The sequence below is a fragment of the Chelonoidis abingdonii genome, chromosome 1, assembly GCF_003597395.2.
Source record: "Chelonoidis abingdonii isolate Lonesome George chromosome 1, CheloAbing_2.0, whole genome shotgun sequence".
Taxonomy (NCBI): Eukaryota; Metazoa; Chordata; order Testudines; family Testudinidae; genus Chelonoidis; species Chelonoidis abingdonii.
Genome location: NC_133769.1, coordinates 220,958,508 through 220,980,655, shown reverse-complemented (window position 1 = coordinate 220,980,655; position 22,148 = coordinate 220,958,508). Strand labels below are relative to the sequence as shown.

Genomic DNA, 22,148 nt, shown 5'->3' with positions numbered 1-22,148 from the left:
AGAGTAATCTAAGGAAGTGTCCATGTGCTTAAGATGATACCTCCCTAAATTCAAATAATGTTTTGAAAATAACCTGGCCAGGGACAAGAGGTGGATGACACCTAGTTATCTCGAGGAGCAGGTTCAATACAATATTTAAAAAACAAACAAAGAAAGGAAGATATATGTAAGTATTCATACAGGAGAAGGAAACAACTGTTTGTGTCCAGGGAAAGGTTGATTATTCAGCTTCCCAAAGTAAGTGCTCAATTGGAAATTAACGCCCTTACTTTATGGATATTCAAGAATATATCAAGGGGAGTTTCCTTGACAAGAAATTTACTGTGGCTGTGCCTGCACTAGAGAACTGAACCATTGGTAGTTGATCTAATGAGAAAGCATCAATATAAGTACCAGAGATTCAGTTGTGTCTGCTCTAATTGTGTTCTTTCAGTTTTACTGTCAATCCCCATTTATGCTTTAACACACTATTACAGTCGTGCTTCCCTGTAAGTACTGAGCCTACAGTTCTCAACTCAGCTCCCTGAAACCTGCTACTGGGAGTTTTCAGTGAGCTCAGGGTAATTTTGGGGAAAGAGGTGAAATTCTTAGCTTATGTTGGGCATCACCCATAATCCTTGAGGGATTTTCCCATAATTTCAGAGGTGCTGATGCTAATTCCAAAACCTTTTCTCAAAGTGGAGGCTAGGGTGAATACTTAACTCTTGCTCTTTCCACAGCAAGAAAAGGGGAGCTTTAAGAAAGCAGTTCCAAGGCAACTGAGAGTATGTTTTGTCAATACCTGCACAGGGCCAAAATACAAGGCAAATAGTTCAGAGTTATTTCTACAAAGCTCATCTGCACCCTCTTACCCCACCAGCAGCACAGGAGAAACATGTGCTCTTACAGTGTTTGAGAATGGTGTTCACTGAGTGCAGGGCCGGCTCTAGGCACCAGCAAACCAAGCACATGCTTGGGGCGGCACATTTTCAGGGGCAACTTTCCGGCCGTCTTTTTTTTGCTTCGGGCAGCAAAAGCCTAGAGCCGGCCCTGGCAGCAGCAGCATGTCGTGCGCGGTAGTGCCCTGATGCCGCTGCAGTTCATGCCATGGGGGAACAGCACCTGCACCTTGTGGCTAGGCTGGGCAGGCTCCGAGCAGGGGACACTCGGGCTAGGGGGCTACCCCACAGGGCACACAGAGCTGCTTGAAGGTGCTGCAGAGTGGCTGCCCCCCAGTGCCGCAGCCAGGGCTGGGCAGAGTGGCCTGAGCAGCCCAGGGACTGTGGCAGGGAGGCCAGAAGCAGCAGCGGGGCCATAGAGGGCGGGGCGTTGCCGTGTGGGGCCCACATCCGCTCTCCAGGGCTCTGCTCCCTCTGGAACTACCCTGCCCCGGGCTCCTCAGCACCCTGCTGAGGCGGTCCCCCATCTTTGCCCTCCCGGGTCCCGGCCAGTCCTGGATGTGGGAGCCCTGGCTGGAGGGATCCTGGGCTGAGGTGCGGCCCGGGACCCCTACTGCTTACCCCAACCCTGCCAGCGCAGAACTGTCTGGAGGTGATGGGGAAGTGGGCGGAATCAGCACTACTTGGGCAGAGCCCGGGCTGGGGCGGCAGGGAGTGCAAGTAGGGGAGGGCACTGGTGGAGGGGGGGTGAAAGCCCAGCGCTGGGGTGAGGGGCAGCCAAATTTTTTTGTGCTTGAGGCAGCAAAAAACCTAAAGCCGGCCTTGACTGAGTGGACTGGACAGATACAACTTTGAAGTCCACGATGAAGTTTTGCATGGCAAAATATAGTGTGTTGCACAGGCTTGTGATCAAGGCAGCTGATGTTCTGGAGATCATTGTGGGCTTTAAGCCACTGGGATTCCTGAATAGTGCGGGATGTACTGATGTAACATATGTTTCCATTCTGAAGAAAAGAGTGGCAGGTTCTTGTGTGGAAGGTAGCCACATCAAATACTTGATGGCAGAGGGACGGAGCCTCTGTCACTACTGCCAACAGAACGTATTAATAATCATCCTTTTCAATGATGCAATTCTAAATCAAAACTCCAATAAGACAGCAGCCAAAATTGCAGTATATTAATCTCTTGTATCTCATTTAGCCATCTAACTGTGCTTGGTTACATACCACCTCTCACTATAGCTAGTTACAGTTGCATCTCAGGAATCTGGGGGATACCTGCCATGCTACATGACTCAGTGGAAACACTTTTTAAAACATATTCACTGTACTTGCTAATCAAGTGCCCACCATTAAGGAAAAATAAATCCAGTTGTGGACTTATGAGAATCAGCTGATTAAAATGTCAATTGTGTGATCACAAGCCACACACCAAATGCTATGCTTAGAGCTGAGTGTTTGCAAGAAACAATTTCAGTGCCTTGATGAGGATGCAAGCACTTTGGGCAAGAATATTCATGCCTCTGACTTTGCAATTCATTTTCTACTAACATTTGTATCAGTAAAAGGCAATCATTTGAATGTTAGCAGAAAGCAACCAAAAACAGGGTACAAGTGTGGTCAAACTAAACTCATTTAAAAATCTAAATGCATATCTGTTAAAAAAAAATTGCATTATTCACTTACTCTAGTAGTGCTTCACATGCTATTCACAAATAGCTTCTAAAGGGCCCATATTCTTCTGGGCAGGTTTAAAAAAGACCATAAAGAATTTGAAGAGATGTTTATTGTTAAGTGATGTTGCATAACTCTCTACATGCTCGCGTGAAAATGTGTTTCTTGGATGGAAAATAGCATCATTTCTATTTGTAAATTGCATTTGATCATTGAAGTATACTGAACTGTAACAAAGGAAAGATTACCTTTCCTGATTTGCTGCATAATAGTATTATAGTAGGTTGCTATGACAACACGATATAACACCCCTGTATTTGAATGGGGCCCTCACTTCAAAGGTATTAGAAATCTACAAATTTCAACAATTTTTACTTCAAATATTCATTTCATCCTGAAATTATCACACAGTAGGGAAGTATACATGTTATCACTAAGCAATTTGTCACAAGAGAGCAGCAACAAAATGAAGTTTTAAGTACAGTAACATGTTTATTTTTTGAAAATGTTACACGCTGATAAAAAAACTGTACAGATGAAAGTAAAAAAGATCCCGCCAAGAGAGATGCAAAGGCAACTATTAAGCTCTAACGAATTGCCAAAGCAAAAATACCTGGTGGATGTTTATTAATAATTTATGGTATTACAGTAGCACACAGAGGGGCTGGCCCCCCATTATGCTAGCTATTGTACAAACTCATAATAGGAGATAGTGCCTTCCACAAAGAACTGAGTCTAAAAATGTGAATGCAAGTCTGGGGGGTGAGAAGGACTTCCTTATAAGAGTACATCAAGAGCCAGGCTCTGTGATCTGAGGTGCATGCCAGTGATCACAGCAAGGGAAACTATTCTGAAAAAACAAGTTAATTAGGAACAAATCAGAACAAGCCCAAACTTTAACGTACTGCTTGCTGTGTACATGTACCGCTGCCCACTGTTGGGTGGGATATTTAGACTTCCTCAAGCATTCAGTGGAAATAGTCCTGTTACCTTCAATGGGTCAGGCCTTTAGTGTGCAGTTTGAAATTCTCCCAACTATGATGAATCTGATTTTCTGCTCCCTTCAATACCCTACACCACTTAATTCATAAGAAAATATTCATTAAACAGCCTAAAAAGAGGAAGTTAAGGAAGATTCTCTTTTAGCTGAAGAGGTAGAGTGCTACATTCTAAAGCTCAATTCTATTCCCCAAGCTGCATTGTATCTAGCTAGCCGGCAAAAAACACCCAATGTCTCCAGGTGATTGCAGATCACTTTTCCCAGTTCTTTTTAAAGGTTCAGTTCAGAGAAAAACAAATTTATACACACACTTGGGGAGCCTACTTGGCTCAGAATGGACCTTGGATTGGATCTGAGGGAAAGTGGGAAGGGAAGGTGGTGAAACAAAGGACGTAAGGAGATGGATAGAGTTGGGGCAGACAATAGAGATTAGTCATAGCTGCGAGATCTGGACACAGCCAGCTGTGTTTGGGAGGAAGGCTGAAGTTCACACTTGTACAAATGATTAGGGCCCTGCCAAATTCACAGCCATGAAAAAAGCGTCACGGACCATGAAACCTGGTCTCCCGCCATGGAATCTGGTCTTTTGTGTGCTTTTACCCTATGCTATACAGATTTCACGGGGAAGACCAGCATTTCTCAGATTGGGGGTCCTGATCTAAAAGGGAGCTACAGGAGGGTTACAAGGGGGATTGCAGTATTGCCACCCTCACTTCTCTACTGCCTTCAGAGCTGGGTGTTCAGAGAGTGGTGGCTGATGGCAAGCACCCAGCTCTGAAGGCAGTGCCCAGCCAGAGCAGCACAGAAGTAAGGGTGGCAATACCACACCATCCCATGCCACCCTTACTTCTGCGCTGCTGCCTTCAGAGCTGTGCAGCTGGAGAGTGGCAGCTGCTGACTGCGGGCCCAGCTCTGCAGGCAGCAGCATAGAAGTAAGGGTGGCAATACCATACCATGCCATCCTTACTTCTACATTGCTCCTGGTGGTGGCTCTGCCTTCAGAGTTGGGCTCTGGGCCAGCAGCTGCCACTCTCCAGCTGCCAAGCTCTGAAGGCTGCACCGACACCAGCCACAGTGCAGAAGTATGGGTGGCAGTACTGCAACCCACCCACCCCTGACAATAACGTTGCGACCTCCTCACAACTCCTTTTTGGGTCAGGACCCCTACAATTACAACACCATGAAATTTCAGCTTGAAATAACTGAAATAATGAAATGTACTATTTTTAAAACCCTACGACCGTGAAATTGACCAAAATGGACTGTGAATTTGGTAGGCCCCTACAAATGATAGAACTGCAGATTCCAAGCAGGAGGGAAAGCTTAGCAGGACTGGGGATCCTGGATGCAACGACTGTACAAATTATAAATAACAATAATGTTTGCAGTGTTGTTGCAGCCTTGTGGGTCCCAGGATATTAGTGAGACAAGGTGGGTGAGGTAATATCTTTTATGGGACCAGTTTGGGTTGGTGAAAGAGCCAAGCTTTCAAGCTACACAGAGCTCTTCTTCAGGACCAGATCTGTGTAGCTCGAAAGCTTTTCTCCCTGGCCAACAAAAATTGGTCAAATAACAATACTATTCATTATAACAGGGTTTAATACAATGATACCAGAAAAGTACTACACTGAGAACTTTACATTTGTATTTACAAAACCTGTGAGCTTTCTAGCTGCAGAGCACCTTAATGCCACCAGTCTACATACTGATGCTGCTTTATTGCGAAATTTGCAGACTAGGGGTGCTTATTTCACTAGATACTTTTCCACTGGCCAGTCGTAACAGGCAGTTAATGACCATGTCTTTGGCCTTGGTGGTCTCCATATTCCTCTCTCGTGATATCTGCATGCTGATTTGGTCTACGTTGGTCATGATGAGCTCAGAGGCCAGGATCTGAGTGGGGGATGCACTGTTGACCATGCTGTCCATGATATACTGCTTGTACAGCTCCACCACTTTCTGCTCTAGGTAGTCATTCAGTATTGAATTGGAGAGGGGCTGCTGGTGTTGCATTATGCTGGTCACTCGCCAGCATGATGAGTACCCTTGGATGGGCTTGCGAATGAGGTCATTGGGTGGCATCCTCATGGATTCCATAGGCGGAGGAATCTCTGATGACTCCAAAAATGGGCCTATCTCACTGTCACAGGTAAAATCTGTTGTTACTGAGCTGATAGGCATCACATGGCCACCAGCAATGTGCAAATCATTGTAATTCTTGCAAATACTTTTACAAGAAGAAGGAACCAGGTAGGTATCTCTACTTGTGGATCCTCCAGACATATCTGCAACGGGAGGTGTTTGCCTTTCAAACTCCGTGCTCTGAATAACCTGCAGTAAAGTCTCTTTCTGTCTTCCATTGTGTTTGCTTCCTTTGGAATGGACTGAAGAAAAGAACTTGCCCACAGACCTGCACCTCTGAAAGAGACTTCTGCCCTGTGTTTCATCCATGGAGGAATAGGTAAAGCCACACATGGAGCTCATCTCATGCACCTTCTCCTCTGCTGCTCGCTTTCTGTAGAGCTTGGAACTCAAGAAGTCGTCACAAAAATAGGGGATTCCACAAAGATACCCTTCTGACAACATCCTTGAAAAAAGAGGAAATGAGACATAAAAGATTAAATTAGATGATCGTTATTAGGAATAAACAAACAGGAAGATGGAACAGAAAAACAACAAGAAAAGGAAAGTAGTTCATTTGTTTGTAAAAAGATTTTTGTATTGATTATGTTCCCCCTGAAAATCTGTTATTGTTTGCATATAGATTAGCTTTAGATCAGGCTATTAGCATGAGAGTTTATCCCTTTCAAATGGCTTGAGTTAATGCAATGAGTGGCTAGTTCTCAAACTTTAGTACAGGTGACCTCTTTCAAATAGCAAGCTTCTGAGTGTGACCCCTCCCTTATAAATTAAAAACACTTTTTAATATATTTAACACCATTATAAATGCTAGATGCAAACCAGGGTTTGGGGTGGAGGCTGACAGCTCGTGACCCCCTGAGAGGTCCTGACTCCCAGTTTGAGAACCTCTATGTTAGACCAATCATATAAAATAATTTTAGGCACACTACCACATGCAATATACTGTGTTTTTGTTTTATAAGGGTATTTTGTGCAATGGCTTGTGGTTTATATCTATGTGGTTTCTGCAGAAAGTGTATTGATTTCAGCAGGTAGCCATAAAAGGTGATTTTTTTTCCCATTCTCCATGCACATTCAAGCTATGGGATTTATTTCAAAACTTGGAGGCCTTCACATGCCACAATCGGAAAAGGTGGATCTCAGATTCATGTTCTGAGTGTAACTTCTTCCTTCTTCTCAGGCTGAATAATTGTTATTTTCGTGGTTGCTTTTTCATTTAAAAAACCCCACCAGATAGTGATTATACAAATTTCTATACTTGAACTGGCCAATAATGGTTATCAGCCAGTCCGAATGCTCACTTTGAGTTCCCAAACTGAGACAGTTAGGGCCTGGTTTTCAGACATTCTCAGTACTCACAGCTCCTTTGGTTGGAGTTTTGGATATTCAGCAGTTCTGGAAATGGGGTCTGTCATAAACAGATAGTTAAGGGTTAATGCCTCTTTTACCTGTAAAGGGTTAAGAAGTTCACCTAGCCTAGCTGACACCTGACCAGAGGAACCAATGGGGGAACAAGATGTTTCAAAAGGAAGGAGGGAAGTTTTCCTTTGTTTAAGAGTTTCAGTTTCAGCCGGAATGAAAAAGATTAAGACGCAAGCCTCTTATCAGAGTAGTAAGTTAGAAGGAAAAGTAGGTGTATGATTCATTGCATTAGTAACTTGTACTTGGACCATAAAGGAATATCAAAAATTGGGTATTCAGTGTTATTAAGATTTATGCCTGGAACATCGTGTGTTAGACACTGTTGTCTGTAGAGACTAGCTGGTGTCTATTTCCCCAGAGGGTTTATCTTTTTACCTTTCTTCTTCATTAATTAAAGAACCTTCTTTTAAAAATAACCTAGATGATTTTCCTTGTATTAGATCACGGGTTGGATCTGGTCCACCCAGAGTGTGGAGAAAGGAGGGATGGTTAATTCTCCTTGTTTTAAGAATCCAAGGGATTTGGATCTGATTCACAGGAATGTGTGAGATGCTCATGCAAGGACTACTCCAGGAAGGATGGCTTGGGTGGTGGGCACGATACCAGTCTACGGTAATATAAGCTAGAATGTCCAGGCAGTCCCCACATACTTGTACCCTAAAAGTTCCAGATTGGGGGAGGAACCTTGACAGTGTTGAGCAGCGATGGGAGGGACTGTTTAGAACCAAAAGCCAGAGTTTTCTCTTCCTTGAGAGCTGAGTAAGCATGTGGAGAGGAGAGAATACATGATAGGCAACAATAAGAGATTCTAACAGAGGGCTTTTTGTTAGAAGGGAACTCCAGCTGTGATCACTGGCAGGTCATTATAATATTGCCAAGGTAAGTATTAAAACCTGTTTTACTTGTTTTTTCCCTAAAGAATCACATTAACAGTTAATCCAAAGATCCCAAGCGAGTTTCCCCCCCTCCATCGTCCTGCCCAGTATAGCTAATAGGTAGACCCGGGGAAAATGTCGGAAGTCAAGAGAAAGAACACCTCAACAGCAGCTAGAATTAGCTAAACTCCATGTTAGGAGAGCCAAAAGGAAACATGGACAGACAGAGGCCTGGCTGAGGCTGCCCATCAAGAGCTATGGGGATGACACAAAAAAGAGTGGAGGGTACACAAAAGAGATGCAGGAGAGGAAAGCGGGAAAGTCATGAAACTGGATTAGCAAGGCTAAGCGGATGTGACAGTCCAACCCTACCAACGCTTCTCCAGGTACTGCTTTCCATCCCAGAAATTCCTCCACCTACAAGTGCAGGTGATTGATACTGAGTCCTTTCTTATGAAAATTTCGACAAGGCCTGCCTTGGGTATAGCTCTATAATCATCTTAGACATGATAGAGCTAGGCACAGCTCAGTGGAACTCTTAGCGTATGGTGGTGGCTGAAATTGTCCTAAGGAAGAACATGACGATTATATAACTTTTTCAAAACCAAGCCTAGTACTTCAAATGGCTACACTTTTTGAACCATTCCCGTCTGGGCGTCCGAGCCAGGTGGAACTAGAGGTATTTACCTTCAACACTCGTACCATCATTGGAAAAGATAATTGGGACATGACTGATATAGAGCAATATGCCTAAATCTCTTAGACAGTAGATCTGTCTCTCACACTAGCAAAATGATGACTAGTTGTTATATAGAGGTGTATCCTGTGGAAATAGTAAAGGGACATCCTAAAGGGAAGCCAAATACTTGTAACCGAGCGGGGGAGATTGGAGCCAAAATGGTTGAAGTGACAGAAAAGAAAAAAAACACTCATAGATTGGAGCGAATATCAGAAAGACAAACAAACTCAAACTCTTCTACCTAGGGGGAACCCAAGGTTCCCTACAACCCATAAGGAATGCCCGATCACACTTATTTGTTCCCCTCCCCCGTCTCAGCAAAACTTCACCTCGGATTCCCTGTATTAACCAGTCTAGTCGGTGCCGATTTGTTTAAATGTAAATGCAACGGGAATATAGAAGCCAACTGCGTTTGCCAAGACCCAACCTGATTATCAGTTCATATACAACTCATATCACACCAAAAGCCCATAGCCGATCCTCTCAAATCCCTCGGAGCAAAGGGAAACTCTTGAGATTGTGGTGGAAGAAAGTTGATACGTGTGGAGAACTGGCACAAAGTGTTCAGCTATCCACCAATCTTAGTGAAATCCCAATTCATCAACCCAGAGGCCATAAGTGACAACTATCGACCCATTATGTCAAATCTTTAAAACTTGCTACAGCTGCTAAGTTGCACGTTCCGTACAAAGGGCTGGATCTATAGGAATGTGGCACTTATTGCAGGTCTAATGACATATACCCCTGCCCCCATTGTACTGGGGGAAAGACTTTGGCTCAACTATGTGAAAGCTGGCCAAGTGGAGGAATGGTCACACGAGACAGGCCAGGCAAGTAGCTGTCCACATACCTCCATGCGATGTTCGCTAGAGTCCACCAGAGGTCCCTGTGTGTGAACCTTGAACCAACAGATGGGTGAGTACCCGGCATCTTCTACTCCAGCAATGCTACCAGCCATAATTGACTCCAGTCCCAGAACCGGAAATCTGATAAAGCAAACCCAGCACTCAGGAACCGTGCTCGCACTGATCCTCCACGCGCTTGCAGCCCATTACAAACTCAGTGCCAGAGAAGGCACACCAGGCCTGAAACGGCAGAAGCAGAGCATGACACACCTACCCCAGAGCTCAAGCATGTAGCCTGAAAGTCACATAGTTGCCCAGCGGAAGACAATGTCATCAATCAACAAAAACATACACCCTTCACCTAATCATTCTCCAGAGGGATACCAAGCCAAGTCCACAGTCATAAAGTAGGAACGGTTTACTCCTAGCATCATAGGAGACAGTTCCAGGCTGAGGACAGGAAGCAGATGAAAGACTTCAGAAAGCTTGGGTGGCGGCACGGAGCACCCTACCACCTCTCAGCTCTTCTAACCGATCCCGGTTTGTTGTAGAACAAGGACTTTTATACAAGGAGACTCTTTCTGGTGAACACCAGAAAGAATGGCATCCTCAAAGACAGTTGGTAGTTCCAACTAAGTACTGGGTAAAGCTCTTGAGCTTATCCCATGACCATCCCAGTGGCCATTTTGGGGTGAAGAGAACCAATGACCAGTTGGGGAAGTCTTTCCACTGAGAGGGAATGGGCAAGGACGTTGCTAATTATGTCTGTCTTGTGAGGTGTGCCAACGAGTGGGAAAGCCCCAAGACCAGGTCAAAGCCCCTCTCCAGCCACTCCCCATAATTGAGGTCCCATTTCAGCTAGTAGCTGTGGATATTCTGGGTCCTTTCCCAAAAAAGACCCCCAGAGGAAAGCAGTACATGCTGACTTTCATGGATTTTGCTACCCAATGACAGGAAGCATTAGCTCTAAGCAACACCAGGGCTAAAAGTGTGCGCCAGGCCTTAGCAGATATTTTTGCCAGGGTAGGTTGGCCCTCCAACATCCTTACTGATTTGGGAACTAATTTCCTGGCAGGGACCATGAAAAACCTGTGGGAAGCTCATGGAGTGAATCACTTGGTTGCCACCCCTTACCACCATCAAACCAGTGGCCTGGTGGAGAGGTTTAATGGAACTTTGTGGGCCATGATCCGTAAATTCGTAAATGAACACTCCAATGATTGGAACCTAGTGTTGCAGCAGTTGCTTTTTGCCTGCAGGACTGTACCACATCCCAGGTTAGGGTTTTCACCATTCGAACTTGTGTATGGCCACGAGGTTAAGGGGCCATTACAGTTGGTGAAGCAGCAATGGGAAGGGTATACGCCTTCTCCAAGAACTAACATTCTAGACTTTGTAAGCAACCTACAAAGCATGCTCCGACACCCTTTAGCCCTTGCTAAAGAAAACCTAAAGGATGCTCAGGAAGAGCAAAAGGCCTGGTATGATAAACATACCAGACAGTGTTCCTTCAAAGTAGAGGACCAGGTTATGGTCTTAAAGGTGCTACAGGCCCATAAGATGGAAGCATCATAGGAAGGGCCATTCACGGTCCAAGAGTGCCTGGGAGCTGTTAACTATCTCATAGCATTCCCCACTTCAACCCTAAAGTGTACCATGCTAATTCTCTAAAGCCCTTTTATTCCAGAGAATTAAAGGTTTGTCAGTTTACAGCCCAGGGAGGAGATGACGCTGAGTGGCCTGAAGGTGTCTACTACAAAGGAAAAAGTGACGGTGGCGTGGAAGAGGTGAAACCTCTCATGACCCTGACATTTGCAGCGAACAGAATCTAAGCAGCTGTGCAACTAGACTTTGCGCAGAAATAGTTCAGCCAACTCCAGGACGGGACCGACAAGACACTGATTCCACGTCATTGCACACAGTACTGCTCACACCAATGAGAACCATATTAACGAACGGATCCACTCATCGCCGCAAAGAGCGTAATAAGAACAGGAAGACTCCTAAAAGTCATGCACAGATTGAGTATAAATCCCATCGTAATAACAGTGCAAGGGCATTCCAGTGGTCTAGTTACCTAAAAAGCAGATGGGAATAATGCTTTAAGCATATGGACTCATAAAGCCAAATGCTGTACTCATCCCACAACTATCCAGTGCCACGCACCCGATGAGCTAGTATTGGATAAAAATTGGATGTGCCCAGTCATATCATACATTAGACTTAACACCCAGGGGTACTCCAACGTACTGCTAGCTGAACCCGCCAAGGAAATGTAAGACACTTCATCACACATAGCAGGGTATATGAATGTAATGTCTTACTTTCGAGTGCTGCAAATGCATGCCCACCACCTTCAAAGACTGTAGATGGCTCCTAGCAGGACTGGAGAAATCTGCGTGTGCCTACCTTGATGATGTGGGCATTTTTTCTGATTCATGGACAGAACATCTGGAGCACCTGGAAAGTCTTCAAGTGTACAGGCAGGCAGACTAACTGTTAGGCTAAAATTGTCAAATAGGCCAAAACAGAGTGACTACCTGGGCACCAGTGGGTCAAGGAATAATAAACCCCCACACACACAACAACTCATACCAAAAGTGGCCTGTCCCAAAGTCAAAGAAACAGGTCACCTTATTAGGCTTGTCCGGAATATATACAGGCGATTGTACCACACTACAGCCAAATCGCTGCCCACTGACAGATCGGACCAAGAAAGAACAGCCAAACGCAGTTAAGTGGACTGATGAGTGTTAGAAGCCTAACCAGCTTCAGGAGACACCGTATACAACCCTGTGCTAAGGGACTCAGACTTGAGACAAACCATTCCTATAACCACAGATGCATCTGAGTGTGGTGTAGGAGCAGTTTTAATGCAGAAAGGACCGGATCAAAATTCCATCTTGTCGTGTTCTCAGCAAGAAACTGTCTGAGAGGGAAAGCCACTGGTCATCAATGAAAAAAGAATGCTACGCCATTGTGCACGCCCTGGAAAAGCTAAGCCCATACTTTGGAGATGGCGTTTCCAGCTACAAACTGACCATGCTGCGCTAAAGTGGCTTCATACTGCCAAGGGAAACAACAAAAAACGTCTTCGAGAGCCGCTTAGCTCTCCAATGATTTGATTTTGAAATTCAACACATTTCAGGAGCTTCTAACAAAGTAGCTGATGCACTCTCCCATGAAAGTTGCCCAGAGTTGACTGGTTAAATTGTCCTTAAAATGTGAAAAATCTTGTAGTTTTACATAAGTAGTATACATAAAGGTGCATGTGTTTTATTAATCTGTTTATTCTAAAGTTCTAGGAAGAAATCACCGCCAGTGTGGTTCAACACTGTCTGAGATTTGGGGACTGACCAGTGGCTTTCCCTCTCAGACAGGCTCATCAGAGCAAGAACCCATTCCAAGTTAGCAGGGAGGAGAAAGCAATTCACCCAGGGCCTCTCAGAAGGTAATCTATGCGTGTCATAAACAGATAGTTAAGGGTTAATGCCTCTTTTACCTGTAAAGGGTTAAGAAGTTCACCTAGCCTAGCTGACACCTAACCAGAGGAACCAGTGGGGGAACAAGATGTTTCAAAAGGAAGGAGGGAAGTTTTCCTTTGTTTAGAGTTTCAGTTTCAGCTGGAGTGAAAAAGATCAAGGAAACAGCCTCTTATCAGAGTAGTAAGTTTTAGAAAGGGATAAATAGGTTTATGTTTATTTGCTTTGTAACTTGTCTTGGTACCATTAAGTGAATTATCAAATTTGGGTATTCTTGTGTGTATTAAGATTTTTGCCACATCCTCTGTGTTTGGAATCTGTTGTCTGTAAGAGTAGCTGGTGTGCTAATCTCCCCGGAGGGTTTTCTTTTACCTTTCTTTTCTTTAATTAAAAGCCTTCTTTTTAAATACCTGATTGATTTTTTCCTTGTTTTTAGGTCCAAGGGGGTTGGAAAAGTAGTGCTTGGGGGTGGTGGCAGCAATACAAGATCTAAACTGGTAATTAAGCTTAGAAGTGTCCATGCAGGTCCCCACATCTGTAGCCTAAAGTTCAGAGCGGGGAAGGAACCTTGACAGGGTCACACTATCTCAATCAGACACCCAGAAATCAAGGCTCCCAAATCATTGGCTAGTTTTAAGAATTTAGGCCACACAGTATAGTTACATAAAAATAGCCATACAATGATTATTGAAATCAGACACTTAGAAACCAGTCGGAGTGCATAGTACTGCGTAACTGGGAGACACATGCAACGCTATGCATCAGCAAATGTGCAGCATCCCTGCATTCTGATCATTCAATTTCAGTGTAATTATTCATAATTATACATCAGGTTTTCTAAACCAATGGCAGGAAAATATCCTGTAAGAAAGGAGTCCTAGACCAGTCTCATATAGTATAGCAAAGAGGAAGTTGAATTTTACCAAGCAGATTTCACATGTTCAAATCATTTTTATCACAAAACTACCAAGTGATTGGTGAGAAATTAAAGTCTTCATTTTAGTAGTGTGTAGAACTCTTCATTTAACATTTAATCCAAATATAAAATGTAATAGGCATAGATATTGTCTCCACAGGCAGGAACACCTGTTATAGATATTTCTCAGTTTGACTGTTTCAGAATACCGGAACTGAGAGCACACAAGTGACTGGAAAATGCTTATACAAACTGTGACAGGAAAGAGGGTATCATTATGTGGCACATGGGATACTACATGCCAACTTTGTGGTTGTTGCTCATTATTGGTAGGTGTGATAGGTCTTTCACCTCCTCCAAAAGCCGTTCCTTGCATTACTGCAGCCATTGCAAAATGTGGCAATACATATTGGACAAAGTCCTGGTCCTGGCTCTGGAACCATCCTCTGAAACTGAGCCAGAAAGGAGCTGTCAGCAGGAGAGAACAGGCCCATCAGAGCAAGAACCCATTCCAAGTTAGCAGGGAGGAGAAAGCAATTCACCCAGGGCCTCTCAGAAGGTAATCTATGTGTGGAGATAATATCTACATACATATGTTAGGGACTCTGGGTCCTGGCTGTCCTCTCTCCCTGTGGCAATTCCATGTTTACCACAGCCCTGTGACTGCAGAAACTGTGATTAGCAGAACACAGTAAGAGACATGGACTCATGTCCATGGAGGGTTCCAGAGAGGGGGAGATCTCTTTCCCAAGAGGACACCTTGCCCCCTCAGATGACTGGTTTCTAGCATCCCTTCCTTTTAAACAGCTACAGAAACCCTATTGGGGGATTAATTGCCCTTAGGATTAGTTGCTGCTGGTATACTTTATTTATTAGCCACACTAAGAGAGCCATGAAAATCTATTGCAGATGTCAGATAAATTCTGCTTCCCTCATAGCAGGAGGAGATGCCAAAATAGTTCTCTCCTGTAGTTTTTCACAGGAAAGGGGAGTGTGTTGGCTTTAACTTTGGTCAGAGCAAAGATGGAATTATTGTGTTACTGACCCATATACTTATTTGTGGTGTAAATATTGAGAAACAAATAAAACATGATTACATGATCTATCCTTTTCTAATAATTGTACATAGTCTGTGCCCAGTTTATGTAGCATGTGTCATCACTGTTTTCCCAGCTGCCAGATGTACCATTCTTCTATCACAAAGTGATGTAGCAGGGAATTGAAACTGCTGGTTTCATTTCTTTGGCCAAATTCTGTAGTTCTTATTTTCAGGGTTAGATCACACCCAGTGTTGAGGGGGGGAACCCAGAAAAGTCATGAAACTGAACAAGTTCAGACCCACAGAGTACTTGGAAAAATCTAGTTGGCTGAGAGGGCTTTAGAGGATTGTTTCCCTTTCAGCCTGCAGATGTTCCCAGATCTTCAAGTGAAATCGTGCTAAGGTGAGTGGCAATTCTGAGGGCCTGGACATTTACACAGAAGCTCAATACATTCACATTATCCCCTACATCTTCTGCCCATCAGTTCAGCTAGAGGCAGGTTTCCATAGTCTCACTACTGGCAACTGGCCACACAGAGGGAATTTGAATGTGGAAAGGGTCAGCGTTATTTCCTGCAGGTGCCTTTTCTTTAGTAAGGGAAGAACAGTTATTCCCAGTTCCACTTTCTCCTGCCTCTAATACACATGCACACCACAGCGTCCCAAATGTATAGAGATCATGTATAAGAGATTGCACAGAGTTGGAGCGATGAGGATTTCATGCTCCTTTAGATCAGTCCATTTTTCTCCTGTCCTCCCTTGAAAAATTCACATGGATGTTTCATTCCAAGGGGGACAGAGAGACCAGATGGCCTAGTTCACAGTCTTTACTCTTGACATGTTTTGCCTGAGACAAGGCTGCTGGACTTTTCCCTTGCTTGGTTGTTATTTTTTAATATGGTGATTGAGTAAATTCTAAAGGAATACTAGCATAGCTTGCACTGGGGAGGAATAAAAGAAGCACTGCCTGTTATAAATTCTTTATTACCTTTATCTTTTTGGTTTTTAAAACCAAATCCCTGGCATCTGCCTTAACCTGTGTATTTTCTGTATTTCAGTGGAGAGAAGAGTTGACCTTTGATCTATGCTGCTAGCGTTAGTGTGACTACGGTGAGCCTCTGCACAAATGCCCAGAACCCAGAAATATCATAGGCTTTCTCAGACTGGCAGATCCACTGCTTGGAGATGATGGCAATGTGTGTACAAAGAGCCCAGTGCATAGCTGATAGAGAAGCTATATAGCTATATAGAATTGAACTGGCTGCCTGGCCTAGGCTAAGCAAGAGCCTGGAGCAATACATATATATAAGAAGAGTAATAATAAAATCTGCTTGTCCCCTAAAAAGCCTGAGTGAGCTGGAAGATTTCTAGAAAAGTGAAAGGAATGTAGTACAGCTAGTGGGCAAAAGGATATGTGGGATGGGGCTTTTAGAAAGGGACAGACGCAAATACATTTGGGCATGCAAAGTCCCAAAGTACGGTCCTAAATAATGTTACAGGTGTGCTGTTCGGTCTCTGGAGTTCAGCTTTGTATGTGATCCCTATACATACACAAAGCTTCCTAGAATCATAGGTGCAAATAATCCCTTCTCCCTCCATGGGCGGGGGGGACGGGGAGGAATGAAAATCCTATGGATCCCTTTCAGGAGATCCTCTCCCACCCACTAGGACTCAGAGAAGCCCTTCCATGAGGTCTGGATCCTGGTGGGAGGATGTAGAGCAAAGGCCCACCCTATGGGGAGTTTATACAAAAGTTATAGTGACTATCAGTATTAACTTTATGCCTTATGGCACTCTTACTTCCTATTCCCATCTTGAGGAGCTATAGCTGGAAGTGGAGTCCTGACAGTGCAGTATCTGTGGAGGCCTCACTGGCAGGATACAAAGGGGGATATTGCTAACATGGAGAAGGATCGGGATACTATACAGGAAGATCTGGACCACCTTGTAAACTGGAGTAATAGTAATAGGATGAAATATAATAGTGAAAAGTGCAAGGTCATGCACTTAGGGATTAATAATAAGAATTTTAGATATACATTGGGACGCATCAGTTGGAAGCAACAGAGAGGAAAGGACCTTGGGTATGGTTGATAGCAGGATGTCTATGAGCCGCAATGCGATATGGCCGTTAAAAAGCAAATGCGGTTTTAGGGTGCACAGCGCAGGTATTTCCAGCAAGGATAGGAGGTGTTAGTACCGTTATATATAGGCGGCTGGTGAGACCACCTGGAATATTGTGTGCAGTTCTGGGTCGCCCATGTTTAAGAAGGATGAATTCAAACTGGAACAGGTTCAGAGACGGGCTACTAGGATGATCCGAGAATGGAAACCTGCCTTATGAAAGGAGACTCAAAGAGCTTGGCTTGTTTAGCCTGGCCAAAAGAAGGCTGTGGGGGATAGCTTGCTCTATTAAATATATCAGGGATTAACGTTAGGAGGGAGAGGAATTATTTAAGCTTAGTACTAAGTAGGCACAAGGAAAAATGGGTGCAAACTGGATATTAGGAAGTTTAGACTTGAAATTAGACGAAGGTTTCTAACCATTAGGGGAGTGAAGTTCTGGAACAGCTCTTGAGGAAGTAGTGGGGCAAAAGACTTATCTGGCTTTAAGACTAAGCTTGATAAGTATATGGAGGATGATAGATGGGATAGTTTAATTAGGCAATTGATCTTGGATTATCAGCAGATAAGTCTGCTCAATGGTCTGTGAGGGATGTGATGGATGGGATCTGAGTTACTGCAGAGAATTCTTTCCTGGTGCTGCTGGTGAGTTGCCCACATGCTCAGGGTTTAGCTGATTCCTATATTGGGGTCAGGAGGAATTTCCTCCAGGGGATTGGCAGGGGCCTGGAGGTTTTCCGCCTTCCTCTGCAGCGTGGGGCATGGGTCACTTGCTGATGGATTCTCTGCAGCTTGAGGCTTCAAACCACAATTTTGAGGACTTCAATAACTCAGTCATAGTGTTAGGGGTTGTTATAAAAGTGGATGGGTAGGGTTCTGTGGCCTGCTTTGTGCAGGAGGTCAGACTAGATGATCATATTGGTCCCTTCTGACCTACGAGTCTATGAGTCTATGAGTCTATGAGTCAGGAAAGAGAGTGGAGCCATAAGATTTCCATGAAGATGGCCACACCTGTGGTGGATTCCCTGACATCCCCAGATTTAGGAAACTGAACCTCCTGCTCATGGCTTAAATTCAGCTGGAGCTGTCCAGAGCAAAGCTCTGATCAATATTTTCAGACCTACAGGACAGAAGCCCTGAGCCCTGGGGAGCTCTGGGAAATACTCTATGAGAATTTAAGCCCTGCTCCTGCTCATTTGATGAGGAGTAACTTGCCCCCTTCCACCACCCAACATGTACACAATGGAACAGTCTTGTACAAATTGTCCATGGGGAACCCCAATAAGTTTCCAGTCCCCTACAACTTTTTGTCCAATTTGGTCTTTATTTCAGGTCAGAAAAGGTTCCCTGGGCCATCCACTCTAAATTGCATTTTGCAAGACTCTGCATCTGAAAAGTCCTATAGCAAAGCTGTGTGATGTTGCACTCTATATGATTTTATAAACATATGCTAATGAATTAATATAATGTAACTGGAATATGCTTCAAGCAAAAGGTTTTTTGTAAGGTATCATTACAAAGTTTATTATCTACTGAGTGTGGTCATCCTATTTGTATAAATGTATCATTCTTGTATCTGAAACTAGAAATATTAAATATAACTCTGAGGGCCTATTGTAATTATGCAAAGTGTGGGCCATTAATGGTAGTTTGGAATCTTGATGGCTCCCATCAACCAGGACAATTGACTGTGGATTGCTCTGTTTGCAAGCAAGCCTTCCTGTGAGTCAGGCTGGGAGGAATGAAGGCTTAAAGTCTTACAGTGACATGTCATCATGTCACCTGAACTGGAATTCATCTTTAACCTGGTGCTTTTCCATTGAGAAGGAGGGAGTGGGACCCCAGAGAGAGACAAAGTATTCCCACCTTATGCAAAATATATATAAAGGGATGGAACAGAAGAAAGGGGAGAGAGAAGCCATCATGAAGAATCCCCTAGCTACCACCTGAGCTGGAACAAGAGCCAGGGGAAAGAATTGTGCCCAGGCCTGGAAGGTGTCCAGTCTGAGGAAAAAACTTACTGAAACATCTCTGAGGGTAAGATTATCTGTATTCAGTTTGATTAGACATAGATTTGCTCATTTTATTTTATTTTGCTTGGTGACTTACTTTGTGCTGTTTGTTACTACTTAGAACCACTTAAATCCTACTTTCTGTATTTAATAAAATCACTTTTTACTTATTAATTAACTCAGAGTATGTACAAATACTTGTGGGAGCAAGCATCTGTGCATATCTCTGTATCAGTGTTATATAGGGCGAACAATTTATGAGTTTACGCTCTATAAGCTTTATACAGGGTAAAACGGTTTTATTTGGGGTTAAACCCCACTGGGAGTTGAGCATTTGAGTGTTAAAGACAAAAGCACTTCTGTAGACTGCTTTCAGGGAAGCCTACAGCTGTTAGGGGATGTGGTTCAGACCCTGGGTCTGGGTTTGCAGCAGGCTAGTGGGTCTGGCTCAAACCAGGTAGGGCACTGAAGTCCTAAACTGCCAGAACAGGAAAGCAGGGGCAGAAGTAGTCTTGGCACATCAGGTGGCAGCTCCCAGGGGAGTTCTGTGATCCAACCAGTCACAAGCTGTTTTTAAATATTTACAGTGACTGTTCCTCAAGTGCTTCTATTGGGAGTTCATTATACTGCTCTGTTGCCATTATAGCTAAGAACCTTTCCAAATAGCAAATAAACACTTTTCTTCATTAGCCTCAGACATGATCTCCTTTGCCTACTGCCACCTAAAGCTAGGAGTTATTTTCTTCTCTTGTGTATAACTTTCTTGAGGGTGTTTGCCAGCTGTGATCATGATTCCTCTGAATCTTCTCCTTGTCTAGATTACAATTAATGGGCCAAAGCTTCCAAACTAGCTGCCTAAATTATACAAAACATGCATTTGCCTGCACAAAGGGAGTACAAAGGAACATAGGAATTGCCATTCAGGATTGGGCAGTTGTTGTCTGTAATCCACTAACCTGTCTCTGACAGTGGTCAATACCAGATGCTTCAGAGGAAGGTGAAAAAAACAAACCACCTCCATAATGGGCAATCATGGCACAACCTATCTATAACTAACTCTGCCAGTGTGAAACCGAAGCCCAAAGATTTCAGCCCCAGACAGGGGGTCTGTAATCTGAGTCCTGCTGACCAGGGCTGCAACTGAAACCTGAGCACTGCTTCAACTCCAGGCCAGAGGGCTCTGGCTTTAGCTTTGGGCAGTGGGGCTCAGGCTTCAGCTCCGGCCCAGGACCCCAGCAAGTCTGACACCAGCATTGGTGACCCCATTAAAACCCACTGGCAACCCGCAGTTTGAGTACCCCGGTACTAGACGATTTAGAGTGATACAATCTTTGTTTCTACACATCTACATGTCTCTCTTATAAGCAAATTTAAATCTCTGTTTAGTCAGTCTTAACTTTGTGGATTTTGTATGTGCATTTTAAAGCTGTATCCATGTTGTGATAATTTATTAGTATTTTGCATCTGAAGTAATTGGAGCAGGGGAAAATAGATTCATGTGCTCTTGTCACTGAAAGTGCTACACTTACTAAGAGTGGGGGACAGAGAAAGAGCTACGGTACATTGCTATTGAAACTATTGCCATGTTATGAAGAGTGAACAGTAGGAGAGTGCATGAACCTGACCATGGAATGAAAGGGTTACATCTGCTGAGGACTAAATGAAAGAGAGAGAGAGAGAGTGTGTGTGTGTGTGCGCGCACTCCTGAATTTGCTGTGAGTCTAGAAAATGCAAGGATTAAAGGTCCTACGGGTAATATTTATTTTAACCATAATTGGGTTGCTCAGAAAAATTCTAAACCTTTTGACACAGATATACAATATCCATTTTTTACTTGGGGAAAACAATCTGCATATGCAGAACTCTACTTCTAAACTGTTGCTTGGATAACTTCCTAACTCATACACACACATCAATGAAAAATGGTATAACCAGCATAAAAGCAGCACATTCAATTACACTTGCTTTAAAAGTGTTACATAATGTAGATTATTATTATTTTATTACTTGTATTATGGTAGTGCCTAGAGCCCTAGTCATTTACCAAGAGCCCACACAGGATCTGAGTGACTATGTTTTCATATCCTTAAGCCACATCAAAGACTAACTATTGTGACTCATGGTTCTGGAGGCAGATACACTAGACTGGAGTTTGTAATATACTTACCATTTCTGAAGGAACCAGAAATTGCATGTGGACATTCACAGAGGCTATGTAAAATCCTTGAAAACCTACACTGCCCACATGCCAATCAGACAAAGATTATCTGGATTTTACCAATGTGATTGCCAGTCAGACACTAACAAGCCAGGTGTAGAGGCAAGAAAATATTTACAAAGAATTGTATAGTGTATAATGTGTTTTAGTTCTTACCTTCAAGAGCTTAGCTGCTTTCCTGAGACAAAAGATACACAACAGCAAATGACCATGCAGAGAAAAATTGTAGTTCTTCCAGATAGTTTAAAAGCTCACTTGTATGTAGCTTTTTTCACATTGCAAAGTTGACATGTATTTTGTTTCTCACTCTCCATTACTCAGAAGAATTAAAGGGAAGTCCCTGGGAGATTTGGAGGTTTTATAACTGACTTCTTAGAACTACACCATATTAGACTCTTTCTTCCTCTTTTTATACCAAAATGAAACTGTGTTGTGAAACTAAATGTTGTTAAAATAGTATATTGCAACATAACACGTGTGTACCCATCAGCCTATGCTGCCAGTTCCGTAAAGAGACATGTTAATGAAATGAAAAAATATAGCAATCTGAGAGAGTTGGATAATCTAGAATTCTGTTGTGTCTTACCCCAACTTCACTCCATTTATGTAATTTTTCATCATTACAGAGATGGTAAGTCACCATAGGACCAACAGGAATCCATTCCTTAGCAGGCATACGGTCTCATAAAGACCCTATTACATCTAGCCTACTGCCAAATGAGCCAGTACAAGATGCTACTGGCACATCTGAATTGACCCCAAAAGACTAAATAAGAGTTAGCT

At 43.5% G+C, this 22,148-nt stretch overlaps 1 protein-coding gene across 1 annotated transcript; it reads right to left on the bottom strand.

The window, feature by feature from the left end:
• Positions 1-4,236: 4,236 nt before the first annotated feature.
• Positions 4,237-21,759, bottom strand: TASL (TLR adaptor interacting with endolysosomal SLC15A4). The gene is made up of 2 exons (XM_032777794.2): positions 21,522-21,759; positions 4,237-6,138 (listed from the first exon to the last, which is right to left on the bottom strand). Exon 2 carries the CDS (start codon positions 6,135-6,137, stop codon positions 5,268-5,270), a length of 870 nt encoding a protein of 289 aa, XP_032633685.1. The 5' UTR covers position 6,138; positions 21,522-21,759; the 3' UTR covers positions 4,237-5,267.
• Between the last annotated feature and the right edge of the window lie 389 nt (positions 21,760-22,148).